Source organism: Canis lupus, chromosome 8 (genome assembly GCF_003254725.2).
Source record: "Canis lupus dingo isolate Sandy chromosome 8, ASM325472v2, whole genome shotgun sequence".
Lineage (NCBI taxonomy): Eukaryota > Metazoa > Chordata > Mammalia > Carnivora > Canidae > Canis > Canis lupus.
Genome location: NC_064250.1, coordinates 41,654,696 through 41,674,707, shown reverse-complemented (window position 1 = coordinate 41,674,707; position 20,012 = coordinate 41,654,696). Strand labels below are relative to the sequence as shown.

At 46.8% G+C, this 20,012-nt stretch overlaps 2 protein-coding genes across 8 annotated transcripts in view; one reads left to right on the top strand and one right to left on the bottom strand.

The window, feature by feature from the left end:
* The first annotated feature begins 2,491 nt into the window (after positions 1-2,491).
* PIGH (phosphatidylinositol glycan anchor biosynthesis class H) lies at positions 2,492-10,022 on the top strand. 3 transcript variants are annotated; one of them, XM_025443757.3, is made up of 4 exons: positions 2,492-2,773; positions 7,045-7,254; positions 7,988-8,035; positions 9,375-10,022. In XM_025443757.3, the coding sequence occupies exons 1-4, from the start codon at positions 2,594-2,596 to the stop codon at positions 9,465-9,467; spliced, it is 531 nt and encodes a 176-aa protein (XP_025299542.1). In that variant the 5' UTR covers positions 2,492-2,593; the 3' UTR covers positions 9,468-10,022. The 3 variants fall into 3 exon arrangements, with proteins under 3 accessions (XP_025299542.1, XP_025299541.1, XP_025299539.1); XM_025443756.3 differs by having other exon boundaries at positions 2,493-2,773; positions 7,955-8,035; XM_025443754.3 differs by having other exon boundaries at positions 2,495-2,773; positions 7,952-8,035.
* Positions 7,652-20,012, bottom strand: part of PLEKHH1 (pleckstrin homology, MyTH4 and FERM domain containing H1) — a 51,610-nt gene continuing 39,249 nt past the window's right edge. For 4 of the 5 annotated variants that reach the window (XM_049113282.1, XM_049113281.1, XM_035720239.2 and 1 more), the window contains 9 exons: positions 19,501-19,678; positions 18,812-18,967; positions 17,629-17,729; positions 16,744-16,885; positions 15,489-15,631; positions 15,229-15,358; positions 13,635-13,721; positions 13,192-13,338; positions 10,039-12,225 (listed from right to left, as the gene is read on the bottom strand). In XM_049113282.1, the coding sequence (XP_048969239.1) occupies positions 12,064-12,225; positions 13,192-13,338; positions 13,635-13,721; positions 15,229-15,358; positions 15,489-15,631; positions 16,744-16,885; positions 17,629-17,729; positions 18,812-18,967; positions 19,501-19,678 (1,246 nt within the window). In that variant the 3' untranslated portion in view covers positions 10,039-12,063. Of the gene's footprint in view, positions 7,886-10,038; positions 12,226-13,191; positions 13,339-13,634; positions 13,722-15,228; positions 15,359-15,488; positions 15,632-16,743; positions 16,886-17,628; positions 17,730-18,811; positions 18,968-19,500; positions 19,679-20,012 lie in introns of those variants that run through there. The other variant, XM_049113283.1, reaches the window with a different exon arrangement.

Below are 20,012 nucleotides of genomic sequence, written 5' to 3'. Positions count from 1 at the left end.
TCGCCCCGAGAGAGGGGCCTGTGCCTTGGAAAGCATCGCCGTTCCGGCGGTGTCCGGTGAGCTCTCGCTGGCCCTTGAAAATCTGGGGGAGAGGGTGTAAATCTCCCGCTGGGCGGTACAAACCTGAGGTGCTTGCTGAGTTTGATCACCAACTCCTTTTCTCCCTCCAAATGTTACAACGAACCCACGAGCAGCTGTGGCCTAAGCTGAGGGCCCTCTACGAGACTGGGCCACCCCTGGGCCCCCATCGATACCGGCCAGGTGACTGGGTGTATGTGCGGAGATACCAACACCAGACACTTCAACCTCGCTGGAAGGGACCTTACATCGTGATCCCGACCACTCCCACCGCTCTCAAGGTCGCGGGATTACTCCCTGGGTCCACTACACCCACGTGGGGCCAGCTGCAAGGACTTTGTTAAGACTGCGCAGTTCTCACTTACCCCACTAATGTTGCTTCCCTGTTAGCCATTTAAAAATGTGCATGCAATTCAGCCTTGTTTTTAAAGTTTTTTAAGAGTTAAAAAGATGGGAGCATCTTAACTGTAGAGAGGCTTTTGCAAGCAAGGGGGGTGGTTTATGTGCTGCCCCAAATGAGGAGTGTTACTTCTTTACTGACCACTCAGGAATAGTCCGGGAATCTATGGCAAAAGTCAGAAAAGGTTTGGCTAGACGTAAACGGGAACAAAAACAGCAACAAGGTTGGTTTCAATCCTGGTTTAATCATTCCCCCTGGCTCACTCTTGGAGAGCAACCTGGACCCATGATTGAGTCCTTCCTTAGGTTCCTCTGAGAGGGGGAAATGTGGAGGCCGAGAAAAATCAAGGCCATTCCACCTAAAGTTTAGCATTAGCACAAATACAGCCATCTTAGGTCCCTGTGAATAAGAGCTGAACTTTAAGGGGAAAAACTGCAGAATGTCCTCAATGTCCTCGGCAGGTAATCCCATATCAGAAAGACAACAGAGCCCACGCCCATGGTAGAAAGTCCCATCTTAGAATTCTTCCATCCCTTCTGGAAATCCCCTAGACCAGCCTATAAAAAACCAGCTGTAACCCACTTCGGGGTCAAGTCCCTGCTCCGCTGTGTCGGGTATACTTGGACCCAAGCTCGAGCTTGCTAATAAACCCTCGTGCGCTTGCATCGGTGTCGGCTCCTTGGTGGTTTCTCGGATTCGCAATCTTGGGCACAACAGTTTAGGGGAAAAAAGGAAACAAAATCTTGGATGAAGATGGAAAGACGGAACCTAACTTTCATCAGAGAGACTCAAAGCTGGTGAGACTGTTAATGCCATTTGTCTTTATAGACAAAGGGATCAATTCTTTAATTCATGATGCTGCCTCAGGGCTGAAGCACCATAACTCCAACAGGCCACAAGCCACTCTTGAGCCAAAAGTAAAAAAAAAAAAAAAAAAAAAAAAAAAAAGAAAGACAAAAACAAACAAAACAAAACAAAACCCACAGGCGCTATTACTCATGGGTTTAGTGATTTTTATTATCCACACCTTCTGCATCTTCCTCTCTTGCTAACTTCCCAGCCAGGACTCCTTTGTCTACTCAATGTTCCACGCAGTGGTTGGGAAGAGACAACTCCCAAGCCAGTGAAAGCCAAACTTCTTACCAGGCCCTATAAGACCCTCTTGGATCTGAGGTCTGCACCTCTCTCCCCAACTTCATTGATTTTAATTTTATTTATTTATTCATGAGAGACAGAGGCAGAGGCATAGGCATAGGCAGAAGCAGGCTCCCTGCGGGGAGAGCCTGATGTGGGACTCGATCCCAGGACCTCGGGATCATGGCCTGAGCCCAAAGCAGATGCTCAATCACTGAGCCACCCAGGCGCCCCTACCTTCCCAACTTCCAAATGCCTCCTCCTTGTGTCAGTCTCTTGATTCCTCCAATACATCAACCTTGTTCCAGCCTCGGGGACTTTGCCTTTCCTGGTCCTCCAAACTGTCATATTCCTCCTCCAGAGCTCTCCCGGACCAGTCTGGCTCCCCACGCGCGCAGCTCCAGGGTCCTCAGAGATTTTCCTGATTGCCCTGTGGCAAGTGTCCCCAAGCCACTCCTGCGGTCATGTTATTGCCAGCAGCACTCCCTGAAATCGTTTTGACACCCTTCCATATTGCAGTTGCTCTTACTGGAGCGGACGCTCCTTGAAGGCACGAATCTCCAGCACGGGCGGGCCAGCCCTGGATCTTCAGCAACTACCTGGCGCGGGAATGAAATGAATGAGTAAGTGACTGTAACGAGTGTGTATCTGCGGACTGTCTCCTGGCCTGGACCTAGAAATCGTCTGCCAAGCGAGAGCGCGTGAACAGGCCAGCTGCGTCGGCCTCCCGCGAGTCTCCGGAGTAGCCACGCCGACCGCAGAAGCCCTGCGGGGCCGGGAAGCGCGAAACCCGAGCCGGCGGAGCCTCGCCGCAGCTCTGGGCGCCGACTGCGGCTGCGCGGAGCGTGAGGCGGGGGCGGGGCGGGCGGGGCGGGGCCTGCGCCGCTCTCCGGAAGTGGGTTGGAGCTGCTGAGAGGGCGCCGGCGGGCGAGAGGGCGCGACGGGGCGCGAGAGGGCGCCGGCGGGAGGGGCCCGCCGACCATGGAGGACGAGCGGAGCTTCTCGGATATCTGCGGCGGCCGCCTGGCCCTGCAGCGCCGCTACTACTCCCCGTCCTGCCGGGAGTTCTGCCTCAGCTGCCCCCGGCTCTCGCTGCGCTCGCTCACCGCGGTCACCTGCGCCGTGTGGCTCGCGGCCTACGGACTCTTCACCCTCTGCGAGGTAAAGGCCGCTCGGCCCCTCCCCGCAGTCGGAGTCGGGGGCGGCGTTCCCGGGTCGAGGCCGGGTCTCTCGTCGGGCCTTCCCGTCGGTGTAGGGTCGGAGGGCGGGAACTGGCTGGCTCTGCTGCCGGGACAGCTGTTTTCTTGACGTTTAGTGACGTTTTGACACCTGTGCTCTGTGCCTCCTGTGGGCGTCCACTTAGACCTTGCGCGATAGCCTCAGACTCTAACTTCCAGGTGACCTACGTAGCACGTGCTCACAGGAATTCAGTTCCAGGGGTTCGGAGAACTGTTAAGTGCATCGACCTCATCCGTCGCTCCGAATCTTCAGAGGAGTCGCTGCCAACAGAACCTTTATAGAGTCTTAAGGAGAAACCGTCTTTGCCTCCACAACATGAGCTTCATCAGTTCTAACCTGTTTTTCAAGGCAGTCTACCCCCCCCACCCCCACCCCTTCCCCAACCTCAAGTGATTTCTAATGAATTAGGAAGTTTTGGTGATGCGTTGTTTCTGGGCTCACCATTCGGACTCATTCCTATTTTCTGAGCCTCAGCTTTAACATGTTTAAAAGGGAATTGCTGCCTGCCATGCCAGCTTCACAGTATTGAGGGTCACATGTAGTGGCTTTGTGGCAGCCCTCAAATAAAACGAGTCACCCTAAATGCTTTTCAAGATGAATTTTTTTAAGACTTTATTTATTCATGAGAGACACACAGAGACAGAGAGAGAGAGGCAGAGACACAGGCAGAGGGAGAAGGAGGCTCCATGCAGGGAGATGGACGTGGGACTCGATCCCGGGTCTCCAGGATCACGCCCTGGGCTGAAGGCGGCGCTAAACCGCCGAGCCACCCGGGCTGCCCCAAGATGAATTTAGTTTCAGATGTAGTGTCCTGAACTGAATATATTATTCTAGGAGTGATCTGACCAGGTCGAGGGTTTTTTCTATATTTTGGGTCTTGTTTCCATTAATGCATTCATTGGCTCTCTTACCATCAATGTATGGTAATTTGGCATAGATATGTGCAGAATTAAGACTGCCCTAAGTTATGCCAAACTGTATCTAGAAGTTTGTTCAAAAGCCAGTTAATATGGTTAAACTGCCAGGACAGTCCTTCTCCCCCCTCGAAAAAGATTTAATTTATAATGTAGTTGAATTTTAATACTAGCCTGAGTTCTGGCCGTGTTGTCATGTGAGGAGGAGGAGCGAACAGATTATTATATGTCCACTAACTGCCAGCTGCTTTCCTGAATGTCTCATTTTAACCTTAGAAGAAAGCCAAGGCTTAGAGTAATAATTTACCCAAGGTCACAAAGCTAGTAAATGGCATACTTGGGCTTCAAACTCAGGACTGACTCTGAAACCCTTTCTTTTCCACTATACTGTCTCCTCCTTGGGGAGGGCTTACTTAGGTAAAATTTTTAAATAGAAGTTTGTTTTTATGCCAGCTCCTTTTTGTACCCTCTTATCCTGGTATGTCCCACCTGCCTCCATGAAGGGCCCACAACTCAGTAACCTTATCTTCCTTCAAACTCCACTGCAGGGGATCCTGGCTCAGCGGTTTAGCGCCGCCTTCAGTCCAGGGCGTAATCCTGGAGACCCGGATGGAGTCCCACATCCGGCTGGCTCCCTGCATGGAGCCTGCTTCTCCCTCGGCCTGTGTGTCTTTGCTTCTCTCTCTGTGTGTGTCTCTCATGAATAAATAAATAAAATCTTAAGAAAAAAAAACCTCCACTATATTTCTTAAGGGGTCTGTGTATCAGAGTTTATCTTTGGGTTCAAAACTATTTGTCAGAGTAATGACTCTCAGGAGGGAGAAGAAATGAAGGAATTCACAGAAACATGTGGCTTAATTTCAGCCCAAATAAATATTGAATTGTTAGAATTTCAGACAGAAAAATGAAGTATAGGGATCCCTGGGTGGCGCAGCGGTTTAGCGCCTGCCTTTGGCCCAGGGCACGATCCTGGAGACCCTGGATCGAATCCCATGTCGGGCTCCCGGTGCATGGAGCCTGCTTCTCCTTCTGCCTATGTCTCTGCCCTTCTCTCTCTCTCTCTGTGTGACTATCATAAATAAATAAAAATTAAAAAAAAAAGAAAAATGAAGTATAAAGAATGTAGGTAGTAATGAAGTTTTGGGCAAGGATTACCTTATTAAAAAGCTGATAGGGATTAAATCCCCTTACATTTTTTGTACTTCATCCCTTCTTTCCTGCTGGTTTTGAATTCACAATTCTATTAAAAGTGTAGGTTATTACCTGATTTATTGCAATCTGGAATGCTTTACCCCCTTCCTTTTCTCAACTAAGCATATCTATCAATAACCACCAGCTCTTATATACCAGTGAAATTCTTCTTCCTTGGAAGTCTTCATGGGGTATCCTGTGTGCTTTGAGGTCTCTTTCTTGCTTTCTCTCATTCTGTTTTAATACTTAGGCACTAATAGTTCCATAGTAGTCTCCAAAAATTTTAATTTTTGTATTAATTTTGCCTCTAATACACCTGTAAGGGCTGGGGCCGAATTTTCTATTCTTCCATGTTTATTCAGTTCAGACTATGAACCAGACACTGTACTAGATACTAGGCATTTAATTAACTTAAAGTAGACATTTTTGGATCATCAGAGACCTAGCACATAGATTTTTCCATTCTCCATTCATTAATCAGTAAGTAATTACCAAGTACAGAGGTCAGCAAACTTTAAAAGGCCAAATAGTAAATATTTTGGGCTTTACAGGTCTCTCACAGTCCTGTTTCTTTTTCTTTCTTTTACAACTCTTTTAAAAGTGTAAAAACGGATGCCTGGGTGGCTCAGTCAGTTGGGCATTTGCTTTTGGCTCAGGTCATGATCCTGGAGTCCCAGGATCAAGCCTTGTGTCAGGCTCCCTGCTCATTGGGGAGTCTGCTTCTCCTCCCTCTGCACCACTTCCCCTGCTTGTGTTCTCTCTCTCTTGCTCTCTTTCTTTCTCTCAAATAAATAAAATCTTTTTTTTTTTTTTTTTTTAAGTGTAAAAACCATTCTTAGCTCAGGGTCGACCAGACAAAAACAGATCACAGGCCCAAATAGAGTCCTGATCCAACACTTACTGTATGTTACATAGAATGAAGTAGAAAAGTATTTTCAAAGAAAACCAGAGGCAGTTGGTAGTTTAAAACAGTAAAAACAGATTTAAAAAAAAGATTTTACTTATTTATTTATTCATGAGAGACACATAGAGGCAGAGACATAGGCGGAGGGAGAAGTAGGCTCCTTGTGGTGAGCCTGATGTGGGACTTGATCCCAGGACCCCAGGATCATGCCCTGAGTCGAAGGCAGATGCTCAATCACTAAGCCACCCAGATGTCCCAGTAAAAACAGATTTTATTCAGCAACTACTGCAGTAGGAAAAAAGAGACCTCACTGCAGAATTGGGCTCAATTCTGAATATAGCACGGACAAGTTGGAATTCATAGCCAAGGAGCACAGTGGGGATCAGTGGATGGAAAATGACTAAAAGAAAACATCAGTAGTAGTTCCAGGCATCAAAACCTCAAGAGGATCTAGGATCTCTTTCTTCCTAGATCTCTTTTTAAATTTTTTTTTCTTTTTCTTTTTTTTTTTTTTTTAGGCAGAGGGAGAAGCAGGCTCCATGCACCGGGAGCCCGATGTGGGATTTGATCTTGGGTCTCCAGGATCGTGCCCTGGGCCAAAGGCAGGCACTAAACCGCTGCACCACCCAGGGATCCCCCTAGATCTCTTTTTAAGATGCACTTCATTTTCCAGAAGCCCCTCCAGGAGACCCTCACACTCATTGACCAGAGTTGTATCATGTAATCATTTCTAAACCAGTCATTGGCAGGAGTGGGAACCAATCATGATTCATTCCGAGTTTTATTAGCAAGAGTGGCTGTTGAGTACCGTCTGCTACATTGTGCTAAGCATTTTATTATTGTACTGTCTGATTTTGCACTGTATATTCTGCTGGTGGAGCAGGAGAGGAAAAGGTCTGAGTCGTTATGAAAGACCTCTGAGAGTGGTGTGATGATAGATACTGTTTTGGTGATTAAAGTTCTCCTGTCCATTTGTTGTCTGGATGCTTTCATTATGCTTTCATAGCACTACAGAGTTGAAATAAAAGTGATTTCCTCTTCCATGCATGTTCTTCCCATCTTGTCAACTCATAGTAGAACACAAGCTTTTTTCCGCATTGCCTAGAGTAGACTGGTTAAACAGCGGACATCTGTGCGGAGGACCACCTGGTAATCTTACTGCCTATGTCTGGCTCTCTCTTCAGAACAGCATGATCCTCTCTGCTGCCATCTTCATCACCCTCTTAGGCCTGCTTGGTTATCTCCATTTTGTCAAGATTGATCAGGAGACATTATTAATCATTGATTCCCTTGGCATCCAGATGACTTCATCCTATGCCTCAGGCAAAGAAAGCACTACCTTCATAGAGATGAGCAAGGTGAAGGATGTGGTTATCAATGAGGCTATTTACATGGTAAGTAGTTAAGTAGTAAGTATTACAGGTTTCTCGAGAAGACGTAGCCCAGTGGCCTTTGCCTGGATCTAAACTGAGTCTTAATAACTTGATGTCTGTTCACAGAATTAAACTTGAAGACTCTGTTCCAGTATTGTAATGTTTCCTTTTTGGCTAGCATGTCTATAGACCATGAAAATGAAACTTGTATTGGAAAAATAGATTCCTGTATTTTTATAGAGATATAGCAGGATTTCACAGATACTAAGTCAGCATTTCAACTTTATTTTTTAGCTCAGCTTCAAAATCATCTCGTGGTGGTGGTTGTTGCTGCTGACATTTTGTCGTTTTTTGCATTTAAAGAATTCTCACTTCAAAAGCAATCAGGTGTTCTACTACTTGATAGTTAGAGATAACCATTTACTTTTTTTTTTTTTTTAAGATTTTATTTACTTATTCATAGAGACACACACAGAGAGAGAGGCAGAGGCAGAGACACAGGCAGAGGGAGAAGCAGGCTCCACGCAGGGAACCCGACGTGGGACTCGATCCCAGGTCTCCAGGATCACACCCCGGGCTGCAGGTGGTGCCAAACTGCTGTGCCACTGGGGCTGCCCGAGATAACCATTTATTAAAAGGTCTTTAGCCTTCCCTTGAAGAAAAAGAAAACAAAACGAGTCTCACTTAGATCTCTGCTATTTGGTTTATTTTCTTACAGCAGAAGGTGATTTACTACCTCTGCATTTTATTGAAGGATCCAGTGGAACCACATGGGATATCCCAAGTAGTACCCGTCTTCCAGGTGAGCATAGAACACTTGTCTAGAGCTTCTTCTCCAGAAAACCCGGTACCTTTCTCCATTCTCTGCATATCTACTGCTACTTATATTCAATAGGAATGTAAACTCCTGTTGTTAAGCGTATTTGAGGACACCTGACAGCTATTTTTATTGAGAGTTTTGGATTTTAGTTATTTCAAGTTTCTTTCTAAAGCAAATACAGGCTTTCAGAAATATTATAAATTTATACAGATTATAAAGAAAAAATAAATAGCAGTTTCTGCCTAGAAGTTACCATTCATCTGCTTTGTTAGTCTGCCAATACAGGGTTTTACATAAATGTCACTGATCTACACATGCAGTTATACCTAATTTATGTCTTGCTTTTTAAATCTAATATACATATTTTCATGCATCTTCAGAGGCCATTATACTATTTTAAATAGTTCTATTATCATGTTGAGTTTATTTAGCCACTCTACTGCTAGCTTTGAAATCATCTCCAGGTTAGTTTTTGTCTCGCTCTTACAAAAAATACACAAACACAACTATAAGTATATATTTACGTACATAGTTAACTCTGCCTTACTGCCCTTCCTTTTTTCACAAAGGATTTAAGGCCGCTAAGCTAAAATTCCTTTGCATTATAGTTCAAAGTTATTTTAGTAAAGCTTATGAACAGTGTAATAGATTTTTACAGTTTGAGATTTGGCTCCAGAGATTAGACAACTTTACTGTACTTTTGGGAATTTGTACTTGTTTTTCTACAGTCTTGGCTAACTGTGGGTTTAGTTCTTTGTTTCCTTTAGTATGTAGGTAAAGGAATCTAAAGTTATTGAATTGCTCTTTAAATGACAAAGATTTTTCATGTTTCTTTGAATTATCTATCCCTGTTTCCTCTTGTTCTAAACTATCCATCTCCTTTATTAGTCAAGTAGAATCTAGATATTGATTATGCATTTATAACAACTTACATATTTTGGGTAACAAACTTTTATTAAATATGTTTTCCACATATTTTTTCCCCATTCGGTGACTTTTCTTTTAATTTTGGTTGTATCACATTTCATTGTACAAAATACCTTTCAATATTTACATATTAAATTGCACTTCTCGTCCTTGAGGGCGGTTTCACAGCTTGTGACATTTATGAGGGAGTGTGTCCTTGTTATTCCTCTTGCTTTCTTAGCCAGTAAGGTGCTGTTTGGCCTGAACTTCTGCCTCTTCGAGCTCACACCTGAGCCATTTAGACCCCCTGATGTGGTGAGATTGAGGTTACCCATAGAGGCAGCACCATTAAGTGCTCTCTTATGTTCTCTTCTGCTCTCTTATCCTGACTGCATTTCTTGCCTTTGGAATTCAGAGTGCCAAGCCCCGCCTGGACTGCTTGATTGAAGTGTACAGGAGCTGCCAGGAGATCCTGGCACACCAGAAAGCCACACCAGCAAGTCCTTGAGTCCCAGCATTTCAGAGGCCAGTATTATCTTCCATGGGAGATGACTCCTAAGCCATAGTGGCTGGTTTATTTTCTGTATTCTAAACCATCAGGCAGACACAGTCCTAGGAACCAGTATGGATGCAGTGGATCTCAGAGCCATACAGCAGGTGCCTGGAAACCTAACTCATTGTGTGATGTTGAGCAAAGTATTTATGTATATTTTAGCGATCTCTTTGTAAGGTTTCGCCTACTTTATCAATTGAGGGAAGATCTTAAGAAACGATATGTCAAAAGTAATGTTGACGAAGAGCACTTTGTGAAATTCCTCAGCATGTTCAGGTTTACTTTTTTGTAGAGATTTGTGGAGCAAGACAATGGGAAACTGACATCAGATCTCTTACAAAACATGATTTCCAACTGCACGGACCCCTGTATAAAAGTCAACCCCTTCACGTACCAGTGAGTAGGAAGACATGTCCTACAAAAGACTAGCCTCTGTCCACCTAGCTCCTGTGTTCTGTAGAGGGTGAATTTATGACAACTCTCGTAATAAACCGATCTCTTTCCAAAACACACAGTAATTGCCTGGTTCACACACAGCTGCTTTTTATTGACAACATGAACATGGCATTTCAGTCATGAGTGTCAGGCACATTAATACTCTACTGTTACTCAGCATTGTCTGTGGTTTCAAAACCTTATTTTGCCAAGAGGGGTGACACCAAAGGCCAGACAGATATTCAGCTTTGGTTTCCAGACATGTTAGAGGAGAATAAACACACAAACAGTAGAAGCTTTTGATTATAAGGCAGTTTTCTTCTGTGTAAAACTAATAAACTGTGGGAGGACCCCTGAGGGGCCAGGAGGGAGCGAGGCAGGGTGGGGGAAGTAGCCTGAGCTCAAGTTCATTGTGAACACAGCTCCGTTCTTGCTTGTTTTGGCCGTGGGATCCTAATTTTTTTTAACTCCCAAGTCGATATTATTCTCATGGCCATAGAGACACTCAGGACATTAGAAAACTAGAGTTGTAATTGCTGCCTTTTCCATCATCCCAGGAGTAGTTATTTGGAGCCTAATGGTACATGTGATGTTTGACTTGTTTGAGGTAGAAATGTCTCTGCTAGATCCCAAGGGCCTGGGCAGCAATAGAAATGGGAGATGGCTGTAAAATTTCCAGCCTCGCAAAGCCAAGGTCATTTAAAAGAGGCATTCTCATGTGCTGCTTTTTTTTTTTTTTTTTTTTTAAATCATGCTTGTCAGTTTAAAGAGTGAGGGAGGGGAAGCCTATAGCAGCTGAGGTGTTCAGATAAACTAGTTCCAGCCTTGAAGTTTTTGCAGTGTGCAACACACATACATACACACATTGTTGAAGTCAGAGGCTTGGTTCTTGGATGCTACTGCTAAACCCATACAGTTTTCAGCACTTTATTGAATGCTAAGACTGCCTTAGAACTTTGAAATAAAACTCGGTTTCTCCAATGCCAGAAAATCAGAGTATGAATGAACTCTTTCGTCTTTTTGTTTTCTGTTAGAGGAGGGTAGAGACAAAGTTCATCCCCTCTGCATTCAATACAAGGTCTCAGTTGGGGATGGGGGGTTATAGTTGTATCACCTGGATATTCTTAGAGTGGGACAGAGATCTCCTATGTGCCTTCTCCCCTCTGACTAATTCCCAGCAGAAGTTTGCCAGAAGTCTTGAGGAACAAATCCAGGCCCTGGATTCTGTTTCTGACTCATCTTTGGTGGCCTCACAAAGCAGCAAAAAAACAGTGCATTTGCTTGGTCTTTCAAAGAGCAAGGAAACAAGTGACGACCACCCCATCCTACAGTAGGAAGCACAGCCTTCACTGAGCCCTGTCCAGTCACTAAAATGAGACAGGGAGAAGTCAGGTTGGACTTACCCCCTGCCCTTGCTTGTACCCAGTTGGGCTGACAGTCCAGTGTGAGGGAGAACAGCTTCAGTCTCAGCAGGAATAGTGCCTTTTCCTTGTCCTGCAAAGATAGGAGCTGCTGCTCCAGAGGGGGACTGCAAATGCCTACTCATTTGCAGTGGGGAAGGAAAACATGAGTCTCTTCCTTTTTCTCCAGCCCTACCGATACCTTTCCCACCTGGGAATGGAAGTCCAGTTTTAGTGAGTTCTAGGCTTTTGTCACAGTTCAGATGAATTGGAAATTTTAGTCCTATCTTGTTCAGGGATGTTGGGAAAACTTCAAGTATAAATCCCCACGTAAGGACCATATACAGTATAAAAGATACCAGCCTTCCCAAGAGTATCAGTGCAGAAAGCCTTGACTTACAGCACTGATGCCCTCAGTAACCAGTAACAGTGGACATTCCCAGTCTGTGTCTAGAATCGGGCAGCATCCAGAGCTCAGCATTCTTGTGAAAAAAAGTGGTTTCTATACCAGGTCTGGATTTTTGAAAGTTGGGCCCTGAAACATAAGGCACCTAGAGAGTAAAGGCTTCGTGGACACTGAAATACACATTTCATAGAACAAACAGGGCTGGGTTGGGGGAGGGCTGTCAGGCCCATCACAGTAGTATCATACCCCAGGATACAGATCGCTAACCCCAGAGGTACCAGGTGGTTGGCAGGGAAAGGGGTAGAAGTTTTCACAGCAGCGTTGGCCCTCTGGCAGCACATGGGACAGAAGCAAAGAACTGCTGTCCGTCCAGTTCCCATAGCTGGTGGGCGGCAGGTGGGTTAGGGGGGGTGTTCACAGTTGTTGAGCAATGGTTCATGTAGCTGGCCATGATGAAGGTAGCCTCTGCAATCTTAAGACAACAGAAACAAAGGAACTGAACTGGCCTTGGCTTGAATCCTGGCTTTCTCACATACTAGCTGCTATACGGGGTACATAACCTTCCTGGGCTTCAGTTTCTTAAAGTATCTGGGAGAAAATGTCCAAAGGGAACCATTTCTATGAGGCTCAAAGGCCCAGTGAAATGGATGCCTGTTGGTCTGCAGCACCACTGTCACACAGTACCCTCCTGAGAACAGGAGGGGTGATACTCAGCTCTGCTGGTCTCCAAGTCAGGGAAGTGGATGTCCCTGGAAGAAGTGTCTGTATAGCCTCTCCTTTAGCAGGAGCAGTATTAAAAGGAAGAGGTTGGGGAAACTCCAATTTTAGGATTAAAACAAAAGGGTTTCTACTTACTCTCAGAATGGAGTCAGGAACTATAAATCAGAATTTAAGCTTTGGAGTCTACTTTGTAACTGTTATTTTTGCTAGTCCGTATTTCCCGCACTGAGCATGATACAAAGCTTTTAAAGTAGAAGAGGTCTCTGGATGGACTTTAAGACCATAGAAAAGGGGGAGCATGTGCAGACGTCTTACTTTGGGACTGGCAGAAGCCAGGAGAAGGTGAGAGCACACTGAGGAGAAAGCTGGCTGCCCTGGCTCTGGGTCTGCTGCAAGAAGAGCAAGTAGACACCTGCCTCCAGCCTATGTGATGCTGGGCTGCAAGGGCTGAAAGCACTATGTGGACCAGAGTGCATGCCCTCCTGGCCAGCCCCTCATCCACCAGCTCAGCAGTGACTCCTGAGCTGCAACCCTACCTGAACCCTTTGGAGGATTGATTGTAGACAAGGCCAAAGTTTCACCTGGGGAAGGCCCTTCTAGAGGATGGTCATAACCCAGCTTCCATTTTTTTTCCCCCCAGCTTCCGTTCTTAACTTCAAGCCCACCTCCTCATACTAGATAAATCCAAGTAACATGTTTTAGCAGCTTTCAGACCCACCTTGGGAGCAGCCATCTGGAAGAGCAACTTCTCAATGTGACCTTTCCCAGAGCCCTGGTCTGGAATGGATCTAATTACAAGCATGAAGTCATCCCGGCAGCCACCGAAGGTCATTACTGAAGAGTAGGGGTATGTGACGTGCACTTGCTGTGAGAAGAAGCCAGTTAGTTCTGGGGAAACTTCCCACCTGCCTCCTGAGCTGCACCCCGTTTCTTCCAGGCACAATTAGCCTTAACCAGAAAGGGAGAACTTGGAAGTGGTCCTAATTTGGAGGTCTACATCTTGAATGTCTACAAACTGTGTCTAGACTAGAGGACAGCAAGGCTTGGGGAGGGCGGGTAGGGAAACTGTGGTCACTTAGCTCGGGACTTTCAGTCCAGAGAGTAAGAGAAAAAGGCACTATTCAGAAGGAGGGGTCAGAGCCAGCCCTCGTTGTTTTGTACCATAGTATTGTGGTCCAGGATGCTGACACCATCCTCATTCACAGCAATCCACACCAGAGTGCTCTCTTTGGAAGACAGCTGTGCAGGCTAGGGAAACAGGAAATCCCATCAGACACAACCACAGCTAGGGATGCTCAACCATAAGAGCTTTCTGAGGAAGAAGGCACATTCAGGGATCTGCTAAGCAGTGGTTTGTGACCTTTTCTCATTGTGGAAAACTTGAAAGATGGTATTTGTACAGCATGCCGAAGTAAACACACAGAGACATCTGGCCTTGGAGCTCTGGCCACCTAATTACCATCTCAAGGGTGGAGGGGTACCTATAGCCCATCCTGCCACAGTACACTGTAGGGGCTCTGTGCTGCAGAACAAAGGCCAGCCCTGACTGCTCTGTCATGGGCATGGAGAATGGGCTGTTTTCTCCTAGTGCTGGCAAACTGACAGCATTCCACCCACAGCCTCTCCTGGCTGAAGTGCATCTTGCTTCAGCCAATTTCCTAGGAGCTGCAAAAGAAACAGGAAAGAATGCAATCTTATGGGCTTTATGCTCCACTACTGAGAAAAGGGACTATCTGGTGGACAATTCCTGGAATGACTGATTTTCACTGTCATAGCTACAGTAGAGCAATCCAGATTTCCTAGCTCTCCTACCCAAAAGGCTGAGGAGAAGGATGGACATGTCCTCATTTTCAGAAGCTTCTCCCAAACTCCCAAGACTAAGAGGTTCCCAGGATCCCTCTGTCATATGCCCTTATAACATCCCTATACTTCTCCTTCCATATTGTAACAGTTTGTAAAATAACTTACATGTATATTTAGATAGAGAATATATATAATTATTTGATTAATGTATGTCTCCCCCACTAGATGGGAAGCTCCATGAAGGCCAGGACAGTATCTGATTCACTCATCTCTTGCAATCTCATACAGTGCCTGAGTCCTAGTAGGAGCTCAGCAATTCTTTATTGAATAAATGAATGTCCACTGGTCTAATCTCTACCATCAGTGAATAGGATCATGATCCAGCTTTGAGGACATGATTGATTATGAATAAAGTTTATGCACATCAGACACCTGGCCAAGAAAAGTTCCAGCTAAAATTACTACTGGCCACCTGGGCTTCACTCAGGTGAAATTAACTGTTGCCTGAGTAGTTAAGAGTCCCCTGTGGCCATGCTAAGTCAGCAGAGATGCATTCGTTTAGATTACATAGTTACATATTGTTCTTTTGCACCTTTTAAAAAATGAAAGCATTTTTGAGATGGTAATGTCAAGTTTGAATCCTTGTGTGTGAATTAGTTGGCCGTATATTTTTTCTTTAGGGGTAGCACTGAGAAGTCTGAAAGGAAACATGAATGTTACCCAGAAATAATCCTGGCTGGAAGTCAGTGATCACAACTGTGCTCTGGACCAGAAATGGTGGAGAAACGGCGCCCTCTGGTGGTTGCCAGCGTGCAGGCGGGCCCTGCAGACTGGACTGGCTCCAATTGGACCAGATGTGGACAGCAGCTTGAGGAGAAATCTAGGGCATGTTCCTGAGGGGGGTGTGGGGGGTGGTAATCACTCCTTCCCCCTGGAAACCACCAGCACTTACCCGAGCAGCAAAGAGCTTAGCACCAAAGAAAGGCCATTTCCGGGCCACTGTCAGGTAGATGCGGATGCACTCGGGAGGGGAACAGCCTTGCAGTGCTGCCCACTTTGTGGTCAGCAGATCTGCCAGGTGCCTAGTTTGAATGAATGGAGACAAGTGGGCCACTGAAGTGCCAACATGTTTTCACTGCAGCTCTGAGGCCTTCCCCAGCCCGACAGCCCCTGCCTCCCCACTGCAACTCCCTCCAAGACCTTGCAGCCTACCTCAACTGTTCAGAGGGTGCCCCGTGTCTGTAGCGCCTTGGGTAGAACCTGTCTAAGACGTGCTGGAGGTGATGTTGAACCTTGGCAGGGAGTGGGCTCCCAGGGCCTGGTGGGCTGGGCCTCTCTAAGTCCCCATATTCTACCTGCGTTGGAAGCACATGAAGGGGGCAGTCAAGAGTCTGGAGGTGGGTGAGGTGGGGCTGGGGCTGCTGGAGAGGTGAAATAAACCATTACACTTCACTGCGTCATTGATGGGGTGAGGGTGGATGCGAAAACACTTCTTTGAATGACCCTTTATCTCAAATTTCATAGACCCTAGAGAGATCACCTTATAGTCCTAGATGGTTATTTACATCAACCTCCCTGTTGCAGTGGAGGTTAGTGCCTTATCCAAAGACAGTTAATCAGTGGCAGACAAGGGCAAACTGGATATTCTGGCTTCCAATCCAAAAATATGAGATACAGTACTGAAGATGCTATAGATCCTAGAGTATTTCAGTGTTCCAGAGGTGGCCTTTGGAATCAGACACTGGGCTCAGATAGATACCAGCTCTGCCATCTGCTGGCTCTGTAACCCTGAGCAAGTTACTTAAACTCTCTGGGCTTCAATTTCCTCATCAATTAAGTGAGGATAAGAACTAACTGGGATAAAACAAAATGTTTTAGCAGAGGCTTCTTTATAGGGTATTTGGTAAATGTTTACTACTAAAAAGTCCAACTATTATTTCCCCTCCCCCCCAGCATGTACATTCAGATGCTTTCTCATGGGAACCACAAGGGCATCCCAGATACTTCCAGCAAGACAGCCTCGTAAAGGTAACGGAGAAGAGTCGAAGTCTGAGTGCATTCAGATTCTAAATGTTATACAGTTGTAAGTACAAATTTTAGTACATCCATTCTGTGATACACATTCTTTTGGTAGCATACTTAGTACAACCCCGTGGGGGCGGGCAGGGAGGCATTTTTGTTTTCTGTATACAGAGAAGGAAACTAAAGCACAGACCACTGCAGTGACCTGGCCACGATCTTGCAGCAGGAAGGTCGCTGGCACTCAAAGGCAGGACTCTGGCTTCCACCACCAGAGTTCTGCCCATAATCTGTATCTGCAGAGAAGGGCTCTGCTGGTAAGGAGCCAGCTTCCCTCCATAGCAGGGCCACCCTCCTCTCGGGCACCACAGGGTCTGTGGTCTCCTGTTTCAGGCTGCATGCTATGTGCTCCCTGTGAGTCTGATCCAACTCCTGAACAGAACCTTACCTGAGCCATCAGGGCAGCCATCTCAAGAGCCAGCTCCTTGTTGACAGGAAACCTCCCTGCCACTATCTCCCCACTAGTCTGGGAGGCGAGCAGCAGCCGCTCCCGCTCCGTCTCCCCTTTGACTTGACTCCGAAAGTACAGCCTACAGGGAAGACAGAAGAAGCCAAGACTCAGCTGGGATCCTAAATGGATGAGGTCATCCTGGCATCTGTTCATCTTCATTTCCAAAGAAAGAAACTACTCTTTTTATACCATCTGTGAGCCTATTTTTTATTGCCTCCAGAAAAATTTAACTAAGCACAACACAGGGCAGATAGAGTGCCATCATATCTCAAGCAACAGCGGCACAAGGTACACCTGAATATACTACTACCTTACTGGATTTGGTGAGGGGAATCTGCTCCCTGGAATCATAGCTTATTAGGGAGCTGGATGAATTAAAGATTCCAAGAGACTAATGGAAGTTATTTGCCTGGAGACAGATCTAGGATGGGATTTTCTTATTCGAATGGACAAAAAATCATGGTATCTACTTCTATATTTGCTGGAATTGTTACAGGAGCTATTTATTCTTTGGCCTTAAATATCTAGTGCTCATACAAAATTTCACTTTCCTAATGTAACGTGCAGCCATCGCACACCAGGTTGTTCTGATTTTTTTTGGCAGGGTAGGGGTGTGTGTGTGTGTGTGCAGTTCAGGAACCAAGAGCCTGAGCTACCCAGGGCCAGCCTGGGCCACCAACTACTGTCCACAACACAGTGTTGTCTGTGGATCCACTGTCTGTCCAGCACAGGCCAGCCTGTTGGAGTGATGAGTGCCCCCCCCCCCCCGCCCCCGGTGGCAAGCTCTCATGCTTGGCCCCACCCTAGGGCGGCACTCAGGACCTGTTCTTGTACATCAGCTTCACAACACGCGTGCCACCCTCAGCCTTGCCAGAGTGCAGCTCCTTCAGGGCTTGTTCCCACTTGGAGATGGCATCACAGATCTTAAAGAGGCAAGAGAGGAAAGTCAGGAAAGGCCCTGGGGCAGGACTCAGGAAGAGCAGCAAGGCAGGGTTGAGTGACTGTCCTCCATCAGGAGGCTGACTTGCAGGCCTCATGTGCCTGGGACCTAGAGGTGCCTTACAACCATCTCACAGACAGGAAGAGCCCTGGGCAGGGCATGAGCAGCAAAGCATGGAATGCTGCTCCCATTGGCCTTAACACCTGAGAAGTCTCCCAGAGGCTAGGCAGGCCTCAATCAAAAACTGTGGCCCCGTATTACCAGCTCCATTTCCATTCCACTGACCACTATTCTCTTCCAACAAGTGTACTCAGAGGCCTACTGTGTAACCAAGCCTTACAGACACGCAGACATTTACAAAGAGAATATATAGTGCAGTATTTCAAGGCAACTTTGGTAAAAGACTATAGAAGCCTTTGCCCCGTTGCCATAAAAAGAGCAGACATGACCAGCACTCAAACTCATCAATGCAACAGCGCATTCCCATAAACACTTAACATCCCCCATGGGGGCTAATCACAAACCACAAGACAAGATAGGTCTTAAATCCCATTCAAGGGCCTTTGACTTGATATATATATATATACATACACACACACACACACACACATATATATATACAATTTGAGATCCTTTCTACTGGCGCTAACTGCTTAAAATGTGCTTGAACCTGTAAGCACAGCATGGGCCCTGGCAGACAGGGAGAGAATGAGGTGCCAGGATACAACGCCACAGGTGTATAGCTGCCATCCTCTGCATGTGTACAAGGACAAATGCCTCCCTGTCCTTCCCCCACCAAGAGGAGAAGCAGCTTTTCCCCTGGATACTGCATAGCCCTTCAAGGGTAGGGGAAATATGTAGGGAAAAACAACTTTTCTCTGCCTGTATGGGTATGTTTTAGGATGCCACAGAATGCTGGCCCACAGGAGCACCTTGGGTTCCAAAGCCAACAGGCTGTGAAATAGTAAGACACCAGCCAGAGGGGCTCTTTCCCCACCACCCAAACCCCAAAGCCTTGGGAGTGTCCCAGGAGGCACTCAGTGGGATTTGTGGGCAGGCCATCACCTTGACACCCCCTGGCAGGCAGTGTTCCAGGTCCCTGCCGGAAGGATCGTCTGTGAAGAGGGCAAAGCCAGAGTGGGAGGACTTTCTCATGCCTGTCTCTTGGTTCAGACGCTGGAGGAACTCATCAACTGTGGAGGAGCCATCAAAACCGACCACCTACATGGGAGAAGTGTTAGTCCCAGAGGAAACTTCCTGAGAGGAGCTCAATAGGGCTAGTGGAGCAGTGTGGGTCTGGAAGGAGGAAAGCTCGGCTGAAAGGAGCAAGGGCACATGGCAAATGCTGAAGGAAGCTGGCTTCCGTGGTCACATGCAGAGGGGGAGTGCTTCAGGGATAAGCCTGCCTGCTGTAAGCTGGAGTCAGAAGCTCTGCTGCTCCTTTCTGGCCACTCTTTTGGAGGCCTTTGTCATGCCACTTGTTTGGTCAATGTGTCAGCTTCCCCATTCAGGCAGTGGCTTCAAAAGATCTACTTCCCAGGTGCCAAACAGCAAGGCACTTTTGCAATTCGAGATCCTTTCTACTGGCACTAATCTCCCCACCCCTACCTGCAAATTGCAGGCTCTTCCTTCTGCTTGTTTGCCTATTAAGAATCTGCCAAGCCTGAGGAGGTTTAGTACCCACCTGGCCTAAGGTGTTCTCTGGGGTCGGGATATGAGAGGGCTCAGGAGAGGGAGCCGCGCTGCCTCCTCACCTGGTAAGTCCCATTGGTGAAGTGCACAGGGATGCTGAAGGGCAAGGAGTGGTGGAAGGGGTTGCGTAGCAAGATGGACACCACTTCCATGCGTGATGGCCTGGCCTCCCGCTCCCCGGCCTGCAGGGTCCGCTCCACCGCACGCTGGCAGTAGGTGGCATACTGGCCGGTTTCATTTCTAGAGACAGGTGACAGGTGAAAAAAGAAAAGAATTCCAGGGGATCCACTCATCCCTGCTACCCTGGCACCATGGCTGCCACCCTGACCCAGCCAAGATCAAATCTGCAGTGGGGCCGGTGGTGAGTAAAGCCCTGAACACTCTGGTGTGTGGTGTTACTCTGTCATTCAGGGTCTATCAGCAGCAGGTGGCTGGCACAGATATTTTCTCCAGAAGAACAGGGCAACAGATAATGAAAATGTGGGAATGATCTGGGGACACTGTAGCTTCACGTCAGCACAGCCACTAAGCATGCATATGGACACAGACTGGTGTGCAGAGTAGCCCTGGCAAG

Bases quoted from the DNA above. Each gene is read 5' to 3' on its own strand.
- PIGH (XM_025443754.3), top strand. From the start codon at position 2,594: ATGGAGGACGAGCGGAGCTTCTCGGATATCTGCGGCGGCCGCCTGGCC. The intron at 7,255-7,951 runs GTAAGTAGTTAA...ATTTTCTTACAG, and splicing joins TCAATGAGGCTATTTACATG to CAGAAGGTGATTTACTACCT. The intron at 8,036-9,374 runs GTGAGCATAGAA...TTTGGAATTCAG, and splicing joins AAGTAGTACCCGTCTTCCAG to AGTGCCAAGCCCCGCCTGGA.